The sequence below is a fragment of the Notothenia rossii genome (assembly GCF_949606895.1).
Source record: "Notothenia rossii genome assembly, chromosome: 5".
Classification (NCBI taxonomy): Eukaryota; Metazoa; Chordata; class Actinopteri; order Perciformes; family Nototheniidae; genus Notothenia; species Notothenia rossii.
In genome coordinates this window covers 23,711,956-23,734,764 of record NC_136903.1, presented here as the reverse complement: position 1 = coordinate 23,734,764, position 22,809 = coordinate 23,711,956, and the positions used below count along the sequence as shown (strand labels likewise).

The 22,809-nt window shown below is 45.7% G+C and overlaps 1 protein-coding gene and 1 long non-coding RNA gene across 5 annotated transcripts in view; one reads left to right on the top strand and one right to left on the bottom strand.

The window, feature by feature from the left end:
* Positions 1–22,809, bottom strand: part of dusp8a (dual specificity phosphatase 8a) — a 42,377-nt gene that overhangs the window by 5,516 nt on the left and 14,052 nt on the right. For 3 of the 4 annotated variants that reach the window (XM_079683263.1, XM_079683265.1, XM_079683264.1), the window contains exon 3: positions 20,988–21,126. In XM_079683263.1, the coding sequence (XP_079539389.1) occupies positions 20,988–21,126 (139 nt within the window). Of the gene's footprint in view, positions 1–5,206; positions 5,915–20,987; positions 21,127–22,809 lie in introns of those variants that run through there. The other variant, XM_079683266.1, reaches the window with a different exon arrangement.
* LOC307040438 lies at positions 6,115–12,033 on the top strand. The gene is made up of 2 exons (XR_013808490.1): positions 6,115–8,856; positions 9,828–12,033. It is a non-coding gene; the product is annotated as an uncharacterized lncRNA (long non-coding RNA).

Genomic DNA, 22,809 nt, shown 5'->3' with positions numbered 1-22,809 from the left:
GTGGGTAATGACCTCGCTTTGGAGTGTGTAGAATGGTGGGGAGTGCTTCAAGGAAACCCTGAGCCTCAGAACCTAATCTAAGTTCAGCCCAGACTGACCCAATCTGGGACATTGCACACACGCACACACACACACACACACACACACACGCACACACACAAGCACACACACACACACACACACACACACACACACACACACACACACACACACACACACACACACACACACACACACACACACACACACACACACACACACACACACACACACACACACACACACACACACACACACACACACACACACACACACACACACACACACACACACACACACACACACACACACACACACACTCTCTCTCTCTCTCACTGTGTATGTGTGTGAGTGAGACATGACATCACTCTTCTAAAGTAGCACGCGCAGCACAGCACAGGCAGGACATTGCCTTCCGTTGTAACACACACCCAGCTGCTCGTGTGGCCAACACACACACACACACACACACACACACACACACACACACACACACACACACACACACACACACACACACACACACACACACACACACACACACACACACACACACACACACACACACACACACACACACACACACACACACACACACACACACACACACACACACACACACACACACACACTGGCAGCAGCATGCATTCTACAGATATGTGATCCTAAAAGCTGCACATTTAAGGTTGTGCAAAATGTACAGCTGCTTTGGTATTTGGTGATATTTCACAACATCACGTATTCTAAGGCTGGGTGCATCCTAATGAGGTATTCTGGATGCACTGTCCCTTTAAAAGCAACTTGAAGAAGGGTTGTCTGTTTCCAGCTATTAATGGCAACCGGCAGAGCAATGACATCAGCGCTCTGAATAGAGGGGGTGGAGTGGAGGGAAGGGTAGATGCATGGATGTAGAAAGAGTGATCAGATAAATATGATACAGAGAGAAAAGCTTAATGCATACCCTTTTTGCCTCTTTAGAGTAGACAAAAAAGCTATTTGTAGTTCACAATTGGGCTTTATACTTTGCTATTCTTTACAACTTCCACCAGAGCCTCTTTCTAGTGATCCTATGGGCGGTGCTAGAGTGTCAGTAATTGATAAAACAGAGGGAGGAAGAGAAGATCTCTGAAGGCTTTCTTCCTGGTTCCTCTGTTCCCAAGCTGCACACACACATGCTAAGAAAATAAATGGTGCTACATATAGCCTTGCACTGAGGCATATATACTGTATCAGTGAGAGGAAGCGGTATGTTCTTAGAGACAGTTAAATCAACAGGAAAAGCCTCACGTCACACAGCAAACCATTTCCCTTTTCTAAGCGAGGACATTGTTAGAGAGTTGTTAAAAGGACCTATGACAGGACGTTCCACAGTGGAGACTGGAGTGTGTGTGTGCGTCTATCACAGCAGAGAAAGTGTCCAGTGTGTGTGAAGGGAAGTGAACACATGAATGAAAAATGCTCTTGCCCTTTGATCCAGTGTACGTCTGGGTTAATAATTACAGTGGTGATTACTGTAGCTGACCTCATCTGGTGTTTAATAAAGCATACACATCAGGAAGGAACGCCAGTGTGTGACTGGGAGAGTGAGTAAGAGGTTTCCGACACGAAGGGAGACTGAAGTCAGAGATAAGAGACTGAGTGCGCCCGCCTGCTTTTTTAAGAGCCATTACATTACAATGACATGACGTCAACAAAATGACAAACACCGTCCTTGTAGTCAAAGCTTTACACAGGCTTTAGTCACACAGGAGATAGCACGTTATTGTCACTTCATCACCTGACCCCCACTCTACTTGAGGTTGCCATGACAGCAAAGGAGGACAGTGATGTTGACGGCAGTTGGCTCATCGCGTCCCCCCCGAGCGCTGTCAAGATGGAATAAAACACACACTGAGCACCCAGAGGGCAGACAAAACACACAACAGAGAGCACCAAATAACCCAAAGAGACATGGCCTCACATTCTCCACAAGACAACGATGACACATCCATGCGTCCCAATCAAAGCACAAACACACTGTACACTCACACTGAGGTCACTGAAAATACCCTGTGACACACACCAGCACAGCTGTCCTTGGAGATGACATCAGAAAGTCAACAGGGAGAGATGAGTTCACCTTCAGCGCAACATGATAATCAGACGAGTCCGACATACTGCTAAATTGAAATAAAGGGATACAACTGGGTTCAGAAGTCAGAGTAATCATGTGGTGCCTTCATGCTAGTCTATGCCACTAACATTTCATCAGAAAATGAAGGGAAAACATTTTCTGCTGGACAGAAATAATGGCTGCCGTCATGCTGAGGTCATGATCATGTGCTACACAGTCCTATTTCAACTTTTATTTTCAAGCTTGCAGATGACATTCGGCACAGTGCTGTATCACTCTGGGAAATATCCTTGTACATGATGTGACTAACCCAATTTTCAACACACACTCTGAAAAAATAAAAGAACATTTGGCTGGAAAGACAACACACAACAACCGGGAAAGAGGGCACTGTGTTGCCTTCTGCAGTGCTAGCCAGCGCTGACTTCCTTTTTCCGTTTTCCTCTGCCCACTTCATCATTTATGCAACTGCTTATTTTCCTCTCTTGTCCTGTCAGAGCCGAGCACTCAGGCCTCCTTTGTTTCTGGTTCCTGCTCCTCATTCAGCAGACATTCTCTACAACTAAATACTCACATTCCTATTTCAAAAGTGCAGGTTATTAATCCACAGACATAAAAAAGTGTGTCCTGTCAAATATATTTGGATCAAATTCTGAGCTTTTTTAGGGCTTTGCTGCAGCTTGGATCGATGCTGATAGACAAATGGAAGTGGAATCCCGGAGATATTGAACGGACAAACGGACACACACAACACCTGCCTGGCTGTTATGGTTAATGGGTGTTGTGCTGTTACATCACTGCTGTTGGTACTATTGACTGCCCTCGTCAATTCAGGCTCACCCCTTCCCTCTGGCTCTGTGTGTCTGTGTGTGTGTGTGTGTGTGTGTTTCAGACACTGTGTAGCTTTCAGTTGCCCTCTTTAACTCGTCTGTTAATAGAGAGGGGGTGCACACAAGACGCACACACACACACACACACACACACACACACACACACACACACACACACACACACACACACACACACACACACACACACACACACACACACACACACACACACACACACACACACACACACACACACACACACACACACACACACACACACACACACACACACACACACACACACACACACACACACACACACACACACACACACACACACACACACTCTTCTGCAGCTTGGGGGCATTGATCTGCCTGAATGAGTCCCCCGCACCCCTCCATCCCTCGCTCTCCTCTGTAGTTCATATCGGGGGAGACATGACGACATCCTCTGCGCCCCTCCAGCTGTCCCCTCCACTCTGAGGGGACATTAGCATCTCAATGTGACCCCCCCCCACCACCATCCCTCACCCTCCCAACATGACATCATTGCACACATGTCCCACTCAGCTCTACAAAGGCTGTGCAGCAGCGAAGCAATGAGAGTGTGTGTGTGTGTGTTTGAGGGGGGTAGAGCCTGTCAGAATTGTGTAGATCGACAACCCATAGATGAGGTAGGGGGATGATGTCATCGCTTTCTGCACAGGGCGTCAGGTTGATGATGGTCGGGAATTTCTGTGTTATCCTGGCTGATGGTTAAACTGTTCATTGTTCCTCTATCTTAGCAGGCAGATAGCGGGAGTATGTCACTTTGATCAACTGCTGTTTCAGCAGTAACGTGTTAATGCAAACAGGACTATAAAGCCTTCTTCTAATTCAGACTTCTTTCACAAGTCTATTTCTACAGAGGCATGCTGAGGAGCCTCAAAATAACCTGTGACAGACACAATCCTATTTTCACCTGCTAATGGCAAACGTGTGATTTTGTCTTTTGTTAGCTTTGTCTGAGCTAATGAGTTTGACAGCTCCAGCTGCACAGCCTTGTAGAGACGGATTGTACATGCACAAAGAAACACCTATCAGTGGGAAGTGTGGCAGGTGTTGAGGGCTGCTGTGCTCACTGCTTTAAACTGGCTTTGTTATATGCATTGCATCTACATCTGCATGCAAACTGTACACCCATATTCTCATACAGTTATGATCCAACTATATTACCACCAGCAATATTTTGTGCAATAAGCTTTTTAGTGCCGGTATAATAAGGATTTTTTCCCCTAGCACTACAGCTCTGCAGTGCCTCAGAGCTCTGTGTGAAAGGTGTTATGTTAAACACCTGCAGTGCACACTGCACACATATTGATAACATGATCTACACAAGACACCATTCTGCAGAGGGAGAGAGGGAGCAGGAGCAGGAGAAAAGCCAAGAGCAGAGGAGAAGAAAGATACAAAGAAAGAGCCTTTGTGATAGTTTTACATCTCAATGGCCACAGGCTGAGAGAGCATGAGCACTATGTCATACCGCGGGTCACGGCTACCCCCCAGGGCCCTTTTCATCTTCTTTCCTTCCTCTTCATCGCTTCTTGTGCTTATAATGTCATCCCCTTAATCCTCTTTTTCTTATGCTGCCTCTCTAAACACATTAGCTGCAAGCACAATAAGGTGGGAAAACAATTAGCATGTTTGGCCATGTATAGCAGTATATACGCACAAGTCCTTAATATTCGATTCACATCTAACGTTTGCAACGTGTCTGGACTAGAATACCTCATAACCCAGAGAGCCCACTGTGCCTTTGTACTCATCTGCAGTGATATCAGGGGGCTTTCCCCACATACACACCTTCAGCTGGATGCAACAGTGGGGACTTTTACAGCCAAATCCCTAGCAACTTCAGTGATTATATGATATGACATCATACTCTCTGCATTTAATATGTATGATAGCTCTGTACACAAAGGCCAACACACACACACACACACACACACACACACACACACACACACACACACACACACACACACACACACACACACACACACACACACACACACACACACACACACACACACACACACACACACACACACACACACACACACACACACACACACACACACACACACACACACACACACACACACACACACACACACACACACACACACACACACACACACACACACACACACTTATTTTGATCTGAGTCCAGGTGGATACACACCTCGTAGCTCTCTCCCTTCCTTCATTCGGCGGACCCTGATCTTCAGCCTCATGTCTGTGTCCTGCAGGTCCGGCCAAAAACAGTCCTCTGCTGGGGCAATCACCACATCCAGCGGCATCCCCCAGAACACTCTCTGTGTCACACACAACTAAATGTAAAATGTTCTGGCGCCCCCTCCTTCAGGGATGGAGTGAGCCCTTGCAACAAAAAAAAATGTCAGAACACACAAACAGAAGTGTGAGCCCACAATCCGAAGTCGACGAAAACTCCTGCTGAAGCTCAAGTCCACTCTAGGTTAGGTCAGCTGTTCCAGTGTCCAGGCGGCGACCCTCTGAGAACAGACCCTGAACAATAAAAACTAGTCCAAATTGTCTGTGGACACGCTCCCCAAGTCCACCTACAGTATGGCCAAAAATTCCATGCAGTGACCACAAAAATTCCTGAAATGCCCGTGCGTCAAAATTCAGCAATTCTGTGGTTTTTGGGAAGAATGGTCACCGCATAGAGAGCAGGAGGAAAAACAAAGTGTGTAGTCTGTATTGTCTGTACGTTTAAGCCAGCTGTAATGTGCCTGCAGCTGGCCACAGAGCGTCTCTCTGTCTCTGTGAGTCCACAGCCAGAAGAGCAGCCCACTATTGTTGTGCTGCTCTGCTCTCCCCGTCTCTCATTCGCTCAGTCGCTGGCTTACACTCCTCCCTCTCAGTCCCTCCTCCTCTCTCTCTCTCTCTCTGCAAAAAGGATGACGGAGCTGCACTCTCTCCTCGAGCTCTGGGGGAGAATGAGCTCACTTGCCGTGAGCTCAGACTCTACCCTCCCTCCCTGCTCTTCCTCCTCTGCTACCTCCCTTGCACCCTCCCTCTCTTGTGGAGCCAGTGCTCCGTCATAGCTAATGTCTAAGGCATGTAACCACATTCCTTACTCACACAACAAATATGCGGCCACCTCAGGGGCCTAGCTGGAGACACAGCTATATTACTGTTTAGAAGAAACATACACTCTGCTATCACTTTTCATATTATCTGTGTTGTTGACTACAGGTTAGAAAAGGAAATGCTTGTGTTGATGTGCATGATGATATGCTTATATTTGCTTAAGGTTTTTAAACTTAAATTATAAAAACATGAGATGCAAATGTATGCTTGTTCAAATTCCCGATATCACTTTAATATTCATTGTGGTAAACAAGATTATGCACATTTCATACATCTTTATCAGTAAGCAGAGGCTACATTAGGCTGTCCTACTGCCTTAAATGTACTGTGGCTTGGAAGCACATTACACTTACTGCAGAGGGGGGGATTAAGACTGTCAGAGTGTTGAAAGCTGATTTGTCTCTGAAGGTGAGGGAATGTGTGTGACTTCACCATGTTTCCTGCGCTGGTTCATGTCTAACGCGCCTGTCTTTGGACACCGTGTTCTCTCGTTTGGGGATGAGAGGAGAGGAGAGGAGAGGAGAGGAGAGGAGAGGAGAGAGAAAGTAAATCTGTAGAGGAGAGAGAAGTGAGGAAAGCAGACTAAAGAGGACGGAGAGACTGGAGGCGACGAGAAGACCAAACAAGCCTGTGGTCGGCAGCTATCATCCCATTTGACAGGCCACAGACTTCTGGTACTTTACTATGGAATGACAAACACGCAGGCCACAAGACCAGCTATGGAGGCAGCAAATGATTCAACGAGGAGACTGAATGTTACCTAATTATTATGCAAAAACTGCTATTTTAAATACATTCTAAAGCCTTTACATGTAACTATAGGTTTGTATAACTGGCCATTTGAAGTGGGTCAACTTGTTGCTGGTAATAAATAGCACTAATTCGTAAAAACAGCACCTGCCGTGAGCGGGTCAGTCGAATGTCATGTCTGACTGTCTGTGCAGTCTCGGGTTGAGACATCATGGAACACTGATTACATTAAAACAGGGTCAGATGGGCTTCAAGTCCTTTAAGTCCTCGCCACGGTGAGACTCACTCTAAAAAAAGGGCAAATAAGCTTATACAAGATGTCTAGTGAAGGGGCCAGCTGCATGCTAACGGACTAACCTCATCTCATCACTGCAGACCCCTGAATGATCACACACGGGTGAGAACAGCCTTACGTCACCCTCTGTTCAACAGCGGGTCATTGAGAGACGGAGCGGCAGAGGAAATAGGTCACTTGGTGATGATGAGCTTTGTGAAAAATGCAGACATTGCTTTAGGGAGGATGTCGAAACAAGAACAAACAAGAACAAACGAACACACAGACACACACTTTGTTCCTCATTTTCAGATGGTGCGAGCAACTGTGGCACTCCACAGTGGTCAACCAGGGTCACTAGACAAAAAAAAGACACCCCCGTTTGAGTCCACACCTTGGTTTGGTTGTTTTGCCTGTGTGGCTCGAAGCCTTAAAAACAAGCTCTGAAAAACACCTGCATGGAGTCCAACAGCAACAAAACAAAGTAACCCACTGGTGTTTTAATAGTCAAGTTCCTAAAGAAAACACCATGCCTTCACTTTCTTTACACCCCTCTCCTCCTCCCCCCCCTGTCCTCAGCAGGGTAACAAGGCCCAGAATAGTAGGCGTGTTAATTAGAGGATTACAGCCAAGATGCTATAAATGACTACCAGGCCTTCTTTATTGACCGCACATGTGTGCCCTGCTGCGACAGAAATAGGTAGGACAGTCATTCCGGACACCCCCTACCTCCACCCTCCCCTGACATCTCTTTGATTTAGAGCGTGCTTTAATGGTAGAGGGACTTGTTACTGGGACGACGCACCGTTTACAAAGAGCCCAGCCAAAACAGAAAGGGGGAGAGAAGTAGAGATGAGTTTGAGATGAGCTGCGTAAGGCAGAAAGAGAGAAGGTGAGTAAAGGCCAAAGTACACAAGGTGTGTTTGATGGTAAAAGCAGAAATGGATGTACAAGCAATGTAAAGACTATTAGATGTTAAATATAAAAAACAAGGGAACATCGATTTGTATGTTCTTTGTTGTTGTTTGTGAATTTGGATCACAGGTGTGAATACGAATGATAAAGATAAAAGGACAAGATCTGCGTCCCCGCTGTCAGTAAAAACTTTACTTGGACGCTTTTTGGGTTTTGCCATAGATTTGGCCAAACTCCAAGATTTTTGGACATTTTGTCTCCTTTGCTGAGACAAAATGTACCGGCGTACAAATACATGTGTTGATTGATTGGATGAGAAACGCGTCGCTCTTAGGAAACTGAACCAAATTAACACTAATCACAACAGCCTAAAATGACGCGATTCAAATAATAATTTATTATATCTAGCCAAAAAATACCATATAGGTTTGTAGTCATACTGAAATGTAAATAAAATACACTCCATTTAGAATATTTCGTTAGTACCCTCTTCCCCCCCCGGTGAGACAGGCAGCGACAGGAGCGCCATCCGACACCGCAGATCATCTGTCAGGATATTATCAGGAAAAAGAGACGTCATTCTCCGGATAGGGCAGGTTAGGGTGATGAGTTAATGTGTGTGTGACTTCATCTTTGTGTGTGTGTGCACCATGTGTGAAAAAGGATGAACAGAGCAAGTTGAGAGGAAGACAAGAGCGGACATTGCTGCAGGGTTGAGACGGGACGGGGAGACAGTTATTTTCTCCGAAACGCGTAAACAAAAGCATATGTGCAAAAGGGTGTGTTTGTGTGTTTCTGTATGTGCATGTGTTTTGGTGTGTGTCTCTCTCTGTGTGTGTGTGTGTGTGTGTGTGTGTGTGTGTGTGTGTGTGTGTGTGTGTGTGTGTGTGTGTGTGTGTGTGTGTGTGTGTGTGTGTGTGTGTGTGTGTGTGTGTGTGTGTGTGTTGATAGTGTTGGTTGTCAGGGGATCAGTAACAAGGCTGCTCTTGCAGTGATGTAATGCCTACAGGAGAACACAGCTGCCATGCCTGGGGGGTGAGGTAGTCACCAGGGGAGAGAGAGAGAGAGGGGAGGATGGATGGAGAGATGGAGCAATTGAGGATGGGGGAGGTGATGGAGGAGAGCGGGGGGAGATTAGGTAGCTAGGGGTGCTGGAAGTAATTGGGGGCTGTTTGAATCCATAGGGAGACGGTAGCTGAAATGATGAGGTCATATTGCAAGGGAACGTGAGAGCTGTGTGTGTGTGTGTGTGTGTGTGTGTGTGTGTGTGTGTGTGTGTGTGTGTGTGCGTGCGTGTGTGTGTCAATAAGCAATTGGAAGCTTAGTTATTTTGTTTATATTTGTGTTGATCAAAATAAGGAACTTTTCTAATGTAATCTTATTTTATTTATTTATTTTATTTCGGCAAATGGTGCATTAAGATAAAATAATCAACAAGTATATCCTCTTTGTTATTATTTTTGCTTTGGAATTGCTCCAATAGCAAAAATGTCAATGTACTGTATAAAATACCCAGCACTACATTTATTAGAACTCCCTTCCTTCCCTGTTTTCAGAACAATAACACGAGCCGATGGCGATGACATCATAAAAAGAAAGGTTGAGGGGGGGTGAGGACGAGGAAGGTGGAGTTAGGAACCTCAGATATAAAAAGCCGGCAGGAGGTGGGGGGTGTATGCCATTAAGGGATGCTCTACTTGGTCATGTGTGTGTGCTCATGCATGTGCTACTTTCATCTCTATCTATGCAGCCTGGAGGGAGGCCTGCCCGCATCAGTCATGCAGAAGACCCCCTGCCCTCCAAACAACTTAACCCCCTGGAGGAGCCCAGCAGCACCCGGGGCCACTGCAGCAGTAAATCTCACTGGCCACAAATTAGTTTGCACACACAGATACATACACTCAACGAAGCGCATACTGTATACACACACACACACAAAGAAAGAGAAGAGGGTAAGATATCAAACGCACCAAGGGGGGCTTTCAGGACCAGACGGGTCCTCATAAACCAGATGAACTACGCAAAAATCCCAGTTGGAGATGTTCAGCGGTGTGTGTGTGTGGAGGAAAAGGGGGGCTGTTAAGCCTGAAAATGAAATTCTGCTGGCCACCGCAGGCATGTGCTTACAGTATGCGGGATGCATTTGAAGCCTGTGCATTTACTTTGTGCAAAAATGTGAGTGTGAGTGTGTAAAGTGAAAGTTAATTTTAGCCGAGAGTGAGACGGCCCACAGCTGTTTTCTGAAGATGTATATAGATGTGTAATGCATGCGTGTGTGAGCATAAAGGTTAAATATGAGGAGGAACCCTGCAAATCAGTCTGCAGGAATGGAAAAATGAATCATGTGTGCGTGCGTGCAACATTCTTCCTCCATGTCATTTCCCCAGAGGTGAGTTTGTCTACACACGATCACTTGTGCATAACGGATGGTTATTTCATTCTAAATGCTAATGTCCTAAGCTGGGATACACAGGGTTTCGTTGCAGCAATTGAAGGCAATACAACTTAAAATAAGCTTCAGTTCTCTCATTGTCTTCTGCATGTCTACACACACACGTTAGCAGAGTATTAACTGCGAAGCTCCAACATAAAGGGGCTGACAGCGGATCAGTTTGTTTTTAGTGAGTTTGTACCTCTGCTACATGCGGACTGACAGGCAGGTCTCAGATCAGTTCAGTGTTAGTTAACTCCGATCAGCGCAGCAGGCAGGCTCACTGACACACTGTACTGGAAGCCAAGCCATCTGGACCTCTGTTGATCTCACACACACACACACACACACACACACACACACACACACACACACACACACACACACACACACACACACACACACACACACACACACACACACACACACACACACACACACACACACACACACACACACACACACACACACACACACACACACACACACACACACACACACACACACACACACACACACACACACACACACACACACACACACACACCTCAGTGCCTCCTAGCATCAGTTCTACCTGCCTTATAATTAGCTCCCAGTGTCAGACTGTACCAGCGTGTTTCTCGATCATTGTCTGCAGCTGACATGTACACCGGTTTCTCTATTGACCTAAAATACACTTTGATGCTTGAGGAAATCATTTTTTTTTTTTTTATGAAATACATATTAGAATATAAATATGTTTGCTTAGGTTCACATTCTGAATTTTCCTTCCTTCCCAGTGCCCTGCTACACACAGGCACGCAGCAGCAGCAAGGCGTTACTCCCTGAAGACTGTATTTGGGCGTACAGGACATCATGGTGACAGCGGCTATCGTAACACCCGCGGTCAGGGTTGGTTTTCCTGCCATTACAGGCCCTGGAGACTGTGTGTGTAAGAGACTGTATGTGTGTGTGTGATTGTGTCACATCCACAATGAAGCAGTGACATCACTTCAGCAGCTACAGAAGAACAATAGAGAAGGAATGACGCAATGCCGAGAGAGGAACTGGGCAAGCTGTTTTTGTGTGCGCCCTGCCAACGCCTCTATAGCACTTTTAAAATTATGTTTAAAGTGGATGGTGGGACTTCTGGACTTTTTCCCCTCCTAAATCACTTTTTAAGTAAAAGTACACAAACACTCACAGCACACATTTGTATACAAACATGCTGAGCTTCCTAGGCGTCTCCTTCTTTCACCCCGGGGAGCCCTGGTGTCACTTTATCAGAAACAGGAAATAGTTGCACAACAAAAGGGGAAGTGGCCTCTCTGTAGGTTGCTTTCATCTATGTATGTGTGGATGTGTGTGAGTGACTTTGTGTTAGTGTTTGTGTGTGCTCAGAGGGGAAAGATGTCAGGAGGACCGGGAATGATCACAAACTGCTGCATTCCTCAATCTTGGGCCGTGGGCTGGAACTCCAAAATTAGACTGTTGCTGGGCAATGGCAAATCTTGCGTTTTTATCAGGAAGCAGAGGCAGCCTCAGAGGTTCAGCCCAAAAGTTAGTGTGTGGTCAGCACGAATTTACGGTAATAAGACCTCTGCTACAAGTCTGTGTACATACCAGGAGAAGTGTTAAACCGCTGAGGGTTTAAACTCCCTGCTCTGCTACAGCCAGCTACTCTACTCTATGCCAATAAAGAAACCCCCTGTCTTTTTTCAGAAAATTATTCACAAACTGCGCATTAAAATAAATGTTTGCATACTGTAAGACTTTTCAAAAGGCTGTCAAGACATATAATCACATCCACGTTGCGGAGGTGCAGTTAATCTGATTAAAACAGGCAGGGAAAAGAAAAGGCAACCAATTTGGTAAATAAGGAAGCAGCACTGCGGTATGCCGGAGATAAAGTACAACAACTTCAAAGCATCAAGACGGCACGGTGATCAACAGGAATCCACCATTGTTCCAAGGAATGACGCCATGACAGGAGCGGCAGTGGGCAGTCCGAGCATGAATGGAATCTGGTGAATGCAGGCTAGCTTTGGGTAGGATGAACTAGCATCATTTTTAACTACTCCTTTCCCCCCGTTTCTTGTGGCCTTGGAAATTTCCACTCCACATGTGTGTCAGAGTCATCAGGATAAAAGCTGCAGCAGACGGCTCAGGAACCAAACTACAGCAGCGCTTGGCTCGCATTCGGGGTGATGTTCGAGTTATGAGGTGCTGATGGGGACGAACAGCCAGGAGAAACCGACCTGGTTTAGCACGCTGTTCAACTTCAGCTCCTGTTGACCTGATGTGTTGACACTGCCTAGGTAACAGTTTAAACAAACTATTCTGAATCCATGCTGGATGATTGCAGTACAGGGGCGGGTTGGGATGTTCAAAAGGCTTCTAGATAGATTTAAAATGCAGCAGGAGCCCCGAGGTATGCACTGTGAATCAACTTTTATACACAAAGCCGCTTAAACAAGTATTTATGGCACTGTCGAACAAGAACTGTCCCACAGGAGTTCTCCTACTTGGTATAAAACAGGCAAACTGCATCTTGTAAGAAAGGAAACCAGAGGTTATTATGCATGTCATATTTAATCCTCTGTATAAAAATATTTGTGTTATTTGAGTCTGACAGTCATGCTTTAAAGCGTTTTCCATTTTTCTCAAAGAAAGTGTAATCTCTCTATACTGTAAGTGACTTTATAAACTTAAATGTGACAAACATGAACACATTTTGTTCTAAGCTTAGATGTTATATTCAGTGTGTGTGCGTGTGTGTGTGCAGGGGCTGTTCTAGGGGGGGCAGGGCCCCCCTAACGCTGATGTTGGACCCCCCTGTGGCCCCCCTGAAAATGAAACAAATAAATAAAAATAAAACAAGTTTATGATTAAACGATTTCCTGGCTGACGGAATAGGCGGAACTAACGCTATTTGTCATTCTAGTCGGACCCATTAGAGCATAAAAATTGTAACTATAAGTATCTGAAATAAATATGTGTACTGAAACAAATACCAATAACTGTATTTTATTGTTTTCTTATGCGCAATTACTTCATACTGTCTTTGTCTTTTTCGTCCTGCATTTATTGTGCCCCCCTCCGAAAATAACTGGCCCCAGCCTGGCTCCCCCAGTCAAATTGGCCTAGAACCGCCACTGTGTGTGTGTGTGTGTGTGTGTGTGTGTGTGTGTGTGTGTGTGTGTGTGTGTGTGTGTGTGTGTCTAAACCCACCTCTCCAGCTTTAATCTTTATCCACATTGCGTGGAATTTTAAGCACGTCTTCTAAGCGTGCATCCAAGAGTTAATGTCTTTCTCTTCTTTGCATGCTAGAGTATATGACTGCGTTTCATTGACCGTGTGTGTGTGTGTGTGGCCCTCTTAACCAGTAAGGGACTCTGATGGAGGAGAAGGGCAAGCAGAGCAGTGAGATCACGTCATGCTGGAACCACACACACACACACACACACACACACACACACACACACACACACACACACACACACACACACACACACACACACACACACACACACACACACACACACACACACACACACACACACACACACACACACACACACACACACACACACACACACACACACACACACACACACACACACACACACACACACACACACACACACACACACACAGGCCTGTTTTTGTTCTCCGGTTTTGAGGGTAAAAAAAAAATGACATCAAGCTCATCATGTGAGGCCAATGAGACAGACGAGGAGGGGGGGACACACTGGCAGAAACAGAACATTGTTACATAAAACTCAACTTGACACAGGCCTCCTCTGGGCCTTGTTACCATATAATGTGTGTGTGTGTGAGTCTGTCCATATGTGCATGCATTAGCTGGCCTGCAGGAGTTTGTGCGAGTCAAGCATTTGCGCAATGCCTTTTCAAGGTGTGAGCGTAAAATAAATGAGCTCACTACATACCTGTTTGCACAGCTCAAAGCTTTATGCCACTGTGCAACTCCAAGGCTTCTCAAAGTCTGAAACTCAGCGAGCAGGGAGGTGATGTCATGGATATTTTTGTAAGGCCATTTTCTTTGACCTTTCTGCTCCCTTGGTGCAAGCTGGGGTGTGGCCGGTGTGTGTGTGTCTGTGTATCTACAGGCCAGGGTGAGAGCACCGAGGCCACTGGCGCCAGATGTGACGACCGCAGGAGTCTGGAACTAAAAATAGAGCTCTGTTCTCAGCACCGTGAAACAGGAGAGAGGGAGGAGGGGGAAAGAGGAAGAAATAGGGGGAAGGTAAAGGGGCTGACGGAGGGATGGAGAGGAAGGCGAGGTCATTGAGAATAATGTGTCTGATCTCCCCGGGGAAGGTGAGCTCACCTCCTAATGGCACCACTGGCTCATTCTCAATGAAATCATTGATCTGCTGGAGCTCCCCGTGGCATAATGGAGAGGGGGGGGGGAGGTAGAGAGAAAGGGGCAAGAGTTGCAGAGAGGGCAGGTTAGGAGATTAAGAAGGGGGGGATGATGGACAAGACGGAGGGCGTAGTTGAAGGATGGAGGAAGGGAGAACAAGCACCTCAGGCGAGCAACAACAGTTATTGTGCAACCTCTCAGACCTGCACAGCGACCAATCAGAAAACAGCCAGAGGCTCCTGGAGAACTTTCACTCAATTCAACATGATCTTCATCACTCAGGTATCTACGGCGACTCATGTTCCCGTCTCATCCTAAAAAGGAGATTTGCAGCTAGCAAGTAAAACCTCTAAGCATTTGGCAGTTTTCTAAGCCCATAACATTTTGTGATCCGTGTCTGTCGGGAGAATCCTGCACACACTTGCACTCCACAACTCCGCAGGTGTGCGTGCACGCGCTGTGTGTGTCTGTGTGTAGTTAAGAGGATGTGGAGACTTCCTGCGGGGCTCCAGAAGGAGGAGAAGAAAAAAAACATAAAGCGAGACTTTCAGCTCTGAGGAGGCTGACGAACACAGCATGGTTCAGCATGACAGCCTGTCTAACGGAATGAGCTCTCCACACACTCACACAAAGTAGCCAATGGGACACTTGTGCACTTGTGAACACACACACACACACACACACACACACACACACACACACACACACACACACACACACACACACACACACACACACACACACACACACACACACACACACACACACACACACACACACACACACACACACACACACACACACACACACACACACACACACACACACACACACACACACACACACACACACACACACACACGATGAAATGAGGAGTATTACCTCATCGCCTCAACGGCTCTCCTCCTTCTGTTTTGTCTTTCACTTTTTCTCACACGTGCACTCTAAAGCATTGCCTCATGCTCATGCACGCTCTACTTCATATGCACATATTCATGCAGACACACAAAAAAACACAACCACACAGACACAAACAGACCTCCTTATGTAGCTCATTGGAATGTCTCTGTGAACGGTTGCATTGTGAGATTTGGCCTCCCACGATTACCTCATTTCTTCAGCTTCTCTCTGATGCACACGGACACACGCACACGGACACACACACACACACACACACACTCAGGGGCCGCCGCCCCGTTGTATAACTGCACAGAAGATTGACACATAACTGAATTGACCTTTGTACCTCTGTCGGTGCAGTCACGCCCTAACCTGATCTCATCAAAGCCCCAGGGTACACAGCAGCTCCTGTATGTGTTTGTGATTTTTGGTGTGTGAGGGAAAGAGAGAGCCAGCGAAAGAAAATGAGAGAGAGGCGCCTTTCATCTCCTAGTACCTCTCATCAGTATGTCATCACCATGTCTCGTCCTGTGTGCTTTCGCATTGAGCTGGCAGGCTGACAGCGTGGGAGTCCGCTTGCTAACCTGTACAAAGTCAAAGTGCATCCCTGTTCTGCAGACTATGTGCTCATACCACAGTGCATACCATATTTAAACAATCACGTTGCTTTCCAGTTAAACAGGAAGAGCAGCTCTATGTTGGATACTACTGCCAAACAAACTTTGCAGAGAGAAAGCTAAATATTTACCTTTTGTATGATTTACTTACACCACTGTCTTGCAAATGTGAGTTGAGAGCATCTAAGGCAAGGTGCATAGACTATTAACACATTAAGTACATTTAGAATGCAAGTAGACTTTAATCGTACTTAATTGCGTTGTGATTTCTTGTTTGAAATCACTACGCTAGGACCGCAACTACTGATTATTTTTAATGTTGACTAATCTCATTATTTTCTCGATTTTGATCTATAAAATTAAAAGAGTTTATAATCCCAAGATTATCCCCAAATGTCTTGTTTTGTCCACTTTACTGTCATAAAGGTGTAAAGAAAACACAACATGAGATCACATTTGAGAAGCTGGAATCAGATCATTTTGTTATACTGCAGATAAAATCAATAGTTAAGAAACGAATCGATTCATCTTTTTATCTCTACTACACATACTGTATGTCACCTGGTGAGACGCTGTTAGTAGTGTGGAATGTGACACAGCTCAAATGTCACCGGGCCTGTTTAGCTGAATTACGACAGGTGGGGGTGAGGTCAACGAAATAGCTACCTGTCAGGATTATATTATGTAGACTGTTCAGTCGCTAGTTCTGCAACTAACAATCTTAATTATCAAGCATTAATCCATCGAACTTTTTATGATTAAATCATTTATCATTTTGTCTAATAGTGTGAGAAAATAACCAGAAGAATGCAGAGAATCCTCTCATTTGGGAGTTTGAAACCGCATATTCAATGACATTTGAGAGGTTATTTTTGTCCCCAGTGCTGAGAATCTAGACATAATCCATCCCTCGTCTCTGTCTCATTCTCTTGCCCTTTCCTCTTCTTTCCTTCTCTCTCTTTGACCCAGTCATGTGACGCTTTAGTAATCCTGCGAAAAACACTGGCAGATGGTGCTAGGGAAGATTAGAAGCAGTTTTGCACATCTGCAAACCACACACACACACACACACACACACACACACACACACACACACACACACACACACACACACACACACACACACACACACACACACACACACACACACACACACACACACACACACACACACACACACACACACACACACACACACACACACACACACACACACACACACACACACACACACACACACACACACACACACACGAGATTGATCAAATACACCTGCATCCCTGTTCCTTTTTCTCTTTCATGACCTACCTCTGTGTCCCTGTTTTTGCATTTGTTACAGCTTACATTTGAAACGTGTGCGCTATGAATACAACACATTATCATTCATATCACCTTCCTCTTGAAACCGTTATCCACATCTCTTTTTATCTGCAGAACCTAGGTGCCTATTCCAGACTTTCTTTCATTTGTGAAAATATATTTTCTTTCTATTCCGTCTCGGCATCAGACAAACTGCTAAAACTGGAACGCAAAGTTTAGATGCCACCATCAAAACATGTTATGGTGGCAGGCCGACACCAGAGGAGAAGTGACGCTTGACAAAGCAACGCAGTTAGCATCAGCTAACACGCCACCTAGCTACACACTAGCAGGCAGTGTGGTCTTTGCCTTGGCTCTGTGCTGCAGATTGGTGGGAAACACGTAAACTTTAGACCCACTGGGGAGGCAGCTGGCTCCAACCGAGCGTTGTTCTCCTCCTCTACACAAAAACACACACACAAAAAGTCAGAACTCTGAAAAAGGCAAGACACATCAGCCTGAGCTCCAACCGGGTGAGATCATGGCTGTGGTAAAAATACTGCTGTCCTCAGAGAGACATGATTCTCACAAACACGCTCACACAGTGGATGAAGTAATAACATATAAACATGCATTCAGATGCACGCATAAACATTTCCCAACAGCCATCACCACCACATCCTGCTGGAATCTATAGATTTAAAACTAAACACTGAAAGTCATTCACAAAAGCAATGGCCCTATTGGGACACGGATTTGCTCCATGACATCATCCACATGTAGGAAGTGGTGTGCTTTCGGAGTTATTGATTATATGGTGAATGAGAGAGAAGAGAAACCTAAGAGGGGTCACTGATTCTTTTTTTTAGATCAATGTGTTCCCAGTACTCACACTTAGGTTATGTAACATGTAAGTCAAGCTGATTATCTGTCATCTTTCCTGCAATGAATTCCCCTCTTTCATCATGTCAATAGAAATTACTTTAAATGTAGAAACTATGAGACCACTTTAGAGATGAGTGCCTCGGCCTTCATCCCCCTGTAGGAAGCTTCTGCATAAGATCAAAACAAAAGCCCTTATTCCCCCTCAGACCGAAGCTCAGTCATTATTCTTTTATCCGCCCTGTCCATCCCATTTAAGGACTATTTTCTATTCATGTCTCTATCTGACCCTCATTCCTAGACCCCCCTCTTGCACCAGCATCACCCCTCACTTGTCTGGCTGTGTGCTGTACGTGTGCCTGTGTGGTCTGCTGCATACGTGAGGCTGAAAATAAGTCATTCAGATATGAAGTCATCGCAGGAATTATTTGCATCATAAATCTGAGGTTCAGAAGAGGGGCAATGGGAGAAGTGGAAAAGCGGGAGGTAGGGGGAGAAAGAGGGCAGTGAATGAAGGGGAAACGAGACAAGAGCATTACTGTTTTGCAATTGAAAACTCCAATCTTTAAGAATGTGAGTAAAGCCAACACAGAGGAACAGGAAGGGAGGAAAAAATAAGGGCCTCAACTTATGATAACTTGTATTATGATTTAATGCATCAATAACTGTTCTGCCTATAAATGTCTGAAAATAGAGGAAACACGCCTGTCAAAATAAGCCAAGTGGTGACATCATCACTTTGTTTAGTTGTCTGACACAATAAATGCCGATTATCATTTGTGGTCGATATGTTTCTGTAGTGTGATTAATTGTTTCAGAAGTATAAAACAATTCAAATGCATGCTTGAGGTTGTTGTGTGGGAAGAGCCCAGTTTGTTCACACACACACTTTGTACCACAACAGGCTCTGAAGCTGACTTCACAAATTCTTTCCTCCCCAAATAGAAAGTGAAACACCCTCCCAGACCACAGGCTCCTTGCTTTTGTTAAGCCCATCATTGAAATGGTCTTTCCCTTATATGTTCTAATTGGCATTATGCCTTCTTAATTAAAATGATTTATAGTTAAAAATCCTTAAAGAATTCCCTGGCGAGCATTCTTGTCTCTCACGCTATCTCTCTAGTGAAACCTCTGCAGCTTCCCTCGACATACGAGTAAATCCTGCAGCAAGTTGTGCATGTAATAATGATCTAATGCATGCAGGGAAAAATGCATGTATGCGATTGTGCGTACACGCAACTCCATCTGCCCACCCATACACACATAGACATCAAGTATGTACATACACAGGCTGCTAGCTCCACTGACCCCAATAATACAACCACCCAAACAACGGCCACTCCCATTGGCTGAATCCTTCTGAGGAATATTCTCTGCCACTGTTGTCGTGGAAACAGCAGAAAGCGGGGAGAGAAATTGTAGAAATGTGATAGTGAGCTGAGGAGACTGATAAAGAGGAAGAGGAGGGGAAGTCGTCTTTCATTAAAAAGTGTATGACGTCTGATCAAAAAAGCTGAGGAGGAAAATCCAAGCTTTAGGAGACAATTGACAAGTGTGTGTGATATCGAACATGGTTGTGTGTGCGGGTCTGCCCAGCCTTAGCGTGTGTTCAGTACATCTCTGTGACTAATTGTGGAGCCCGGGTGCTTTGAGGCAATCCTCGACATCTATGAATGACTCATGAAAAAGCACTAATCTCCCAGCGGTGGCAGAGGACCGAGAGGAGGAGAAGAATGGGGATGTGGAGGAGAGAGTAGAGATTTGCCCGAGCAGCATGCCTCTGCCGTCTCATTTCCAATCCTGAGTGAGGCAGATTACGCTCCCCATTCTGTGCCGACACATTTAGGACGGACTCATAAGACTTATGCTGGTGGATGTGTGCGTGATGTCGTCCCTTTTAAAAGCTGCAGCCACCGCAGTCGAGATGTTATTAACTCAACGAGGCTATTAACAGTCTTGCCGGGGCTCAATTATAAGTCTTAGTGTGCTTAGTGGACACTATGACAGGATAATAACTGTGGTAAATAAGGCCAGAGTATTGAAGTTAATCTTCAGCTTTATTTCAGTGATGCTGGGTAACAGAGCGACTGTGGGGAAAGCTCAAACATCAAAGAGTCACCAGAGAGGCTTTGTATGTGGGATTTTATACTTCCTCCTTTCCTTTTTATCTCCACACGTACCTGTGGACCTGTGATGACTGCCAGTTAAGAAATGAGGAACAAGTTATGATATGAGGGTAAGAACAGTTGTTTTGCTCATTAGCGCCATCTGCTGACCAAACAGTGGAAGGACAAACAACTGCACTGAAGTCAGGCAGAGGTGCTGCGGTGAGGCACACCTGCCATGTCTTTTGTATACATAAAAAACAAACATCCGCGCCATTCTCACACCAATACTCCACACATTCTGCCGTACCGGTGAGCAGCGAGACTTTGTGGAAGGTGCTCTCCAACTTCCCCATGAGAATGTGCACAAAGCCGTCTTTGGACAGGTGCCCCGCCTCTTTGGAGCTCTGGTCATAAACCACCACTTCCTGCTTCCTGCCCAGCTCCACCTGCACAAAGGAACGAGGAAAAGAGAAGAGTTATTTTTCAGGAAAATATGTTAAGCATCCAACCAGGAAGACAGTGCTTCATGACTGGAATGAGAAGAATCAGATACTGGACAATTCAATGCATTTGACACACACACACACACACACACACACACACACACACACACACACACACACACACACACACACACACACACACACACACACACACACACACACACACACACACACACACACACACACACACACACACACACACACACACACACACACACACACACACACACACACACACACACACACACACACACACACACACACACACACACACACACACACACACACACACACAGCAGGTAAGAGGAAAACATTTTTTTATTTTGCCGTGAACCTTCCCTTAAAAAAAGGAATAATGAGTATTGCCTACTGGCTGAGCAAATATTTCATCGCTATCAGAAATTGTGAATAAGCTGCTGCAGGGTGCAAACTTGCAACTGTAAGATAATAATAATAATAATAATATTGGGAGGGATGAAACCCTCTTTAATGGTCGCACATGCAGAGCACACACAGTATTCTCTGCATATAACCCATCTTAGTACCAGGAGTCTAGTAATAGGAGCAGTGGGCAGCTATTGCACAGCGCCCAGGGAGCAATGGGAGTGAGGGGGGAAGGGGGTTGTCCGGTGCCTTGCTCAAGGGCACCACGGCAGGGCAGGAGGTGAGGGACCTCTCCAAGTAGCAGTCCACACTCCATTTGTAGGTCTGGTCGGGGGCTTGAACCGGCGACCCTACGGGTCACAGTCCAATCCGCTACTGACTGAGCCACTGCCACTGAGTTATTATCCCGAAGCATGTGACCCCTTTGGAGCCCTTATATATACCAGAAGCAGCAAAAAAGACAACATAATCCATTCACAGACATGCCACTGGAAGTGATGAGTGGCTGTATGGATGCGGGTGTCAGCATCAGTAAGCAGGATGAACTACAGGTGATGCTAGAGTAAGTTATGAGGAGGAAGCATGAGATTGTGAATAATGCATTAGGGCTGAGTGTTGCACCGTGCAACGGCAATATTTACCATGCAGATACTGCTGAGAGTTTTTTTTGTCCTAATGGGGAGTGATTTCAGAATAATCATAAAGACTAGCTATGTTGCAAAGGGTATTGGCATCCATCAATGCACCAGTTTGATGCTGTTTGTGTCAGATTGCGTCAAAGATGTGAGGCTGTGAGCATGCGCCGGTGTGATAGAGTGTGCCTGTTTGTGTTTGTATGAGAGTGTGTGAGCATGTGCCTGCGCACACACACCGGCCAGGCTGTGTTGTTCTCCATGTTGTCAGGCAGGCTTTGGTCACATGACCATCAGGCAGCACCCACTGCAGCTATGAATCACTGCATCATTGAACTGTCACTGGACGGGAGAGGAGAGAGGGAGGGAGGGAGGGAGGGATGAAGAGGGTGGGGGAAGTGGAGTAGTAGGGCAGGGAGACATGAAGAAAGATGCAAGAGGAAAATGACAAGAAAAATAAGTAAGAAATAGAAATAATAGGCAGGCGGTTGAGGAGAAGCAGAAGATAGCGGGGACACACACAGGACAACCCACTTCATTTCTTTGTTTACCTTATCATACACTGCACCATCCTTATTTTAAATATGCTATTGAAAGACTACTAGCGTCA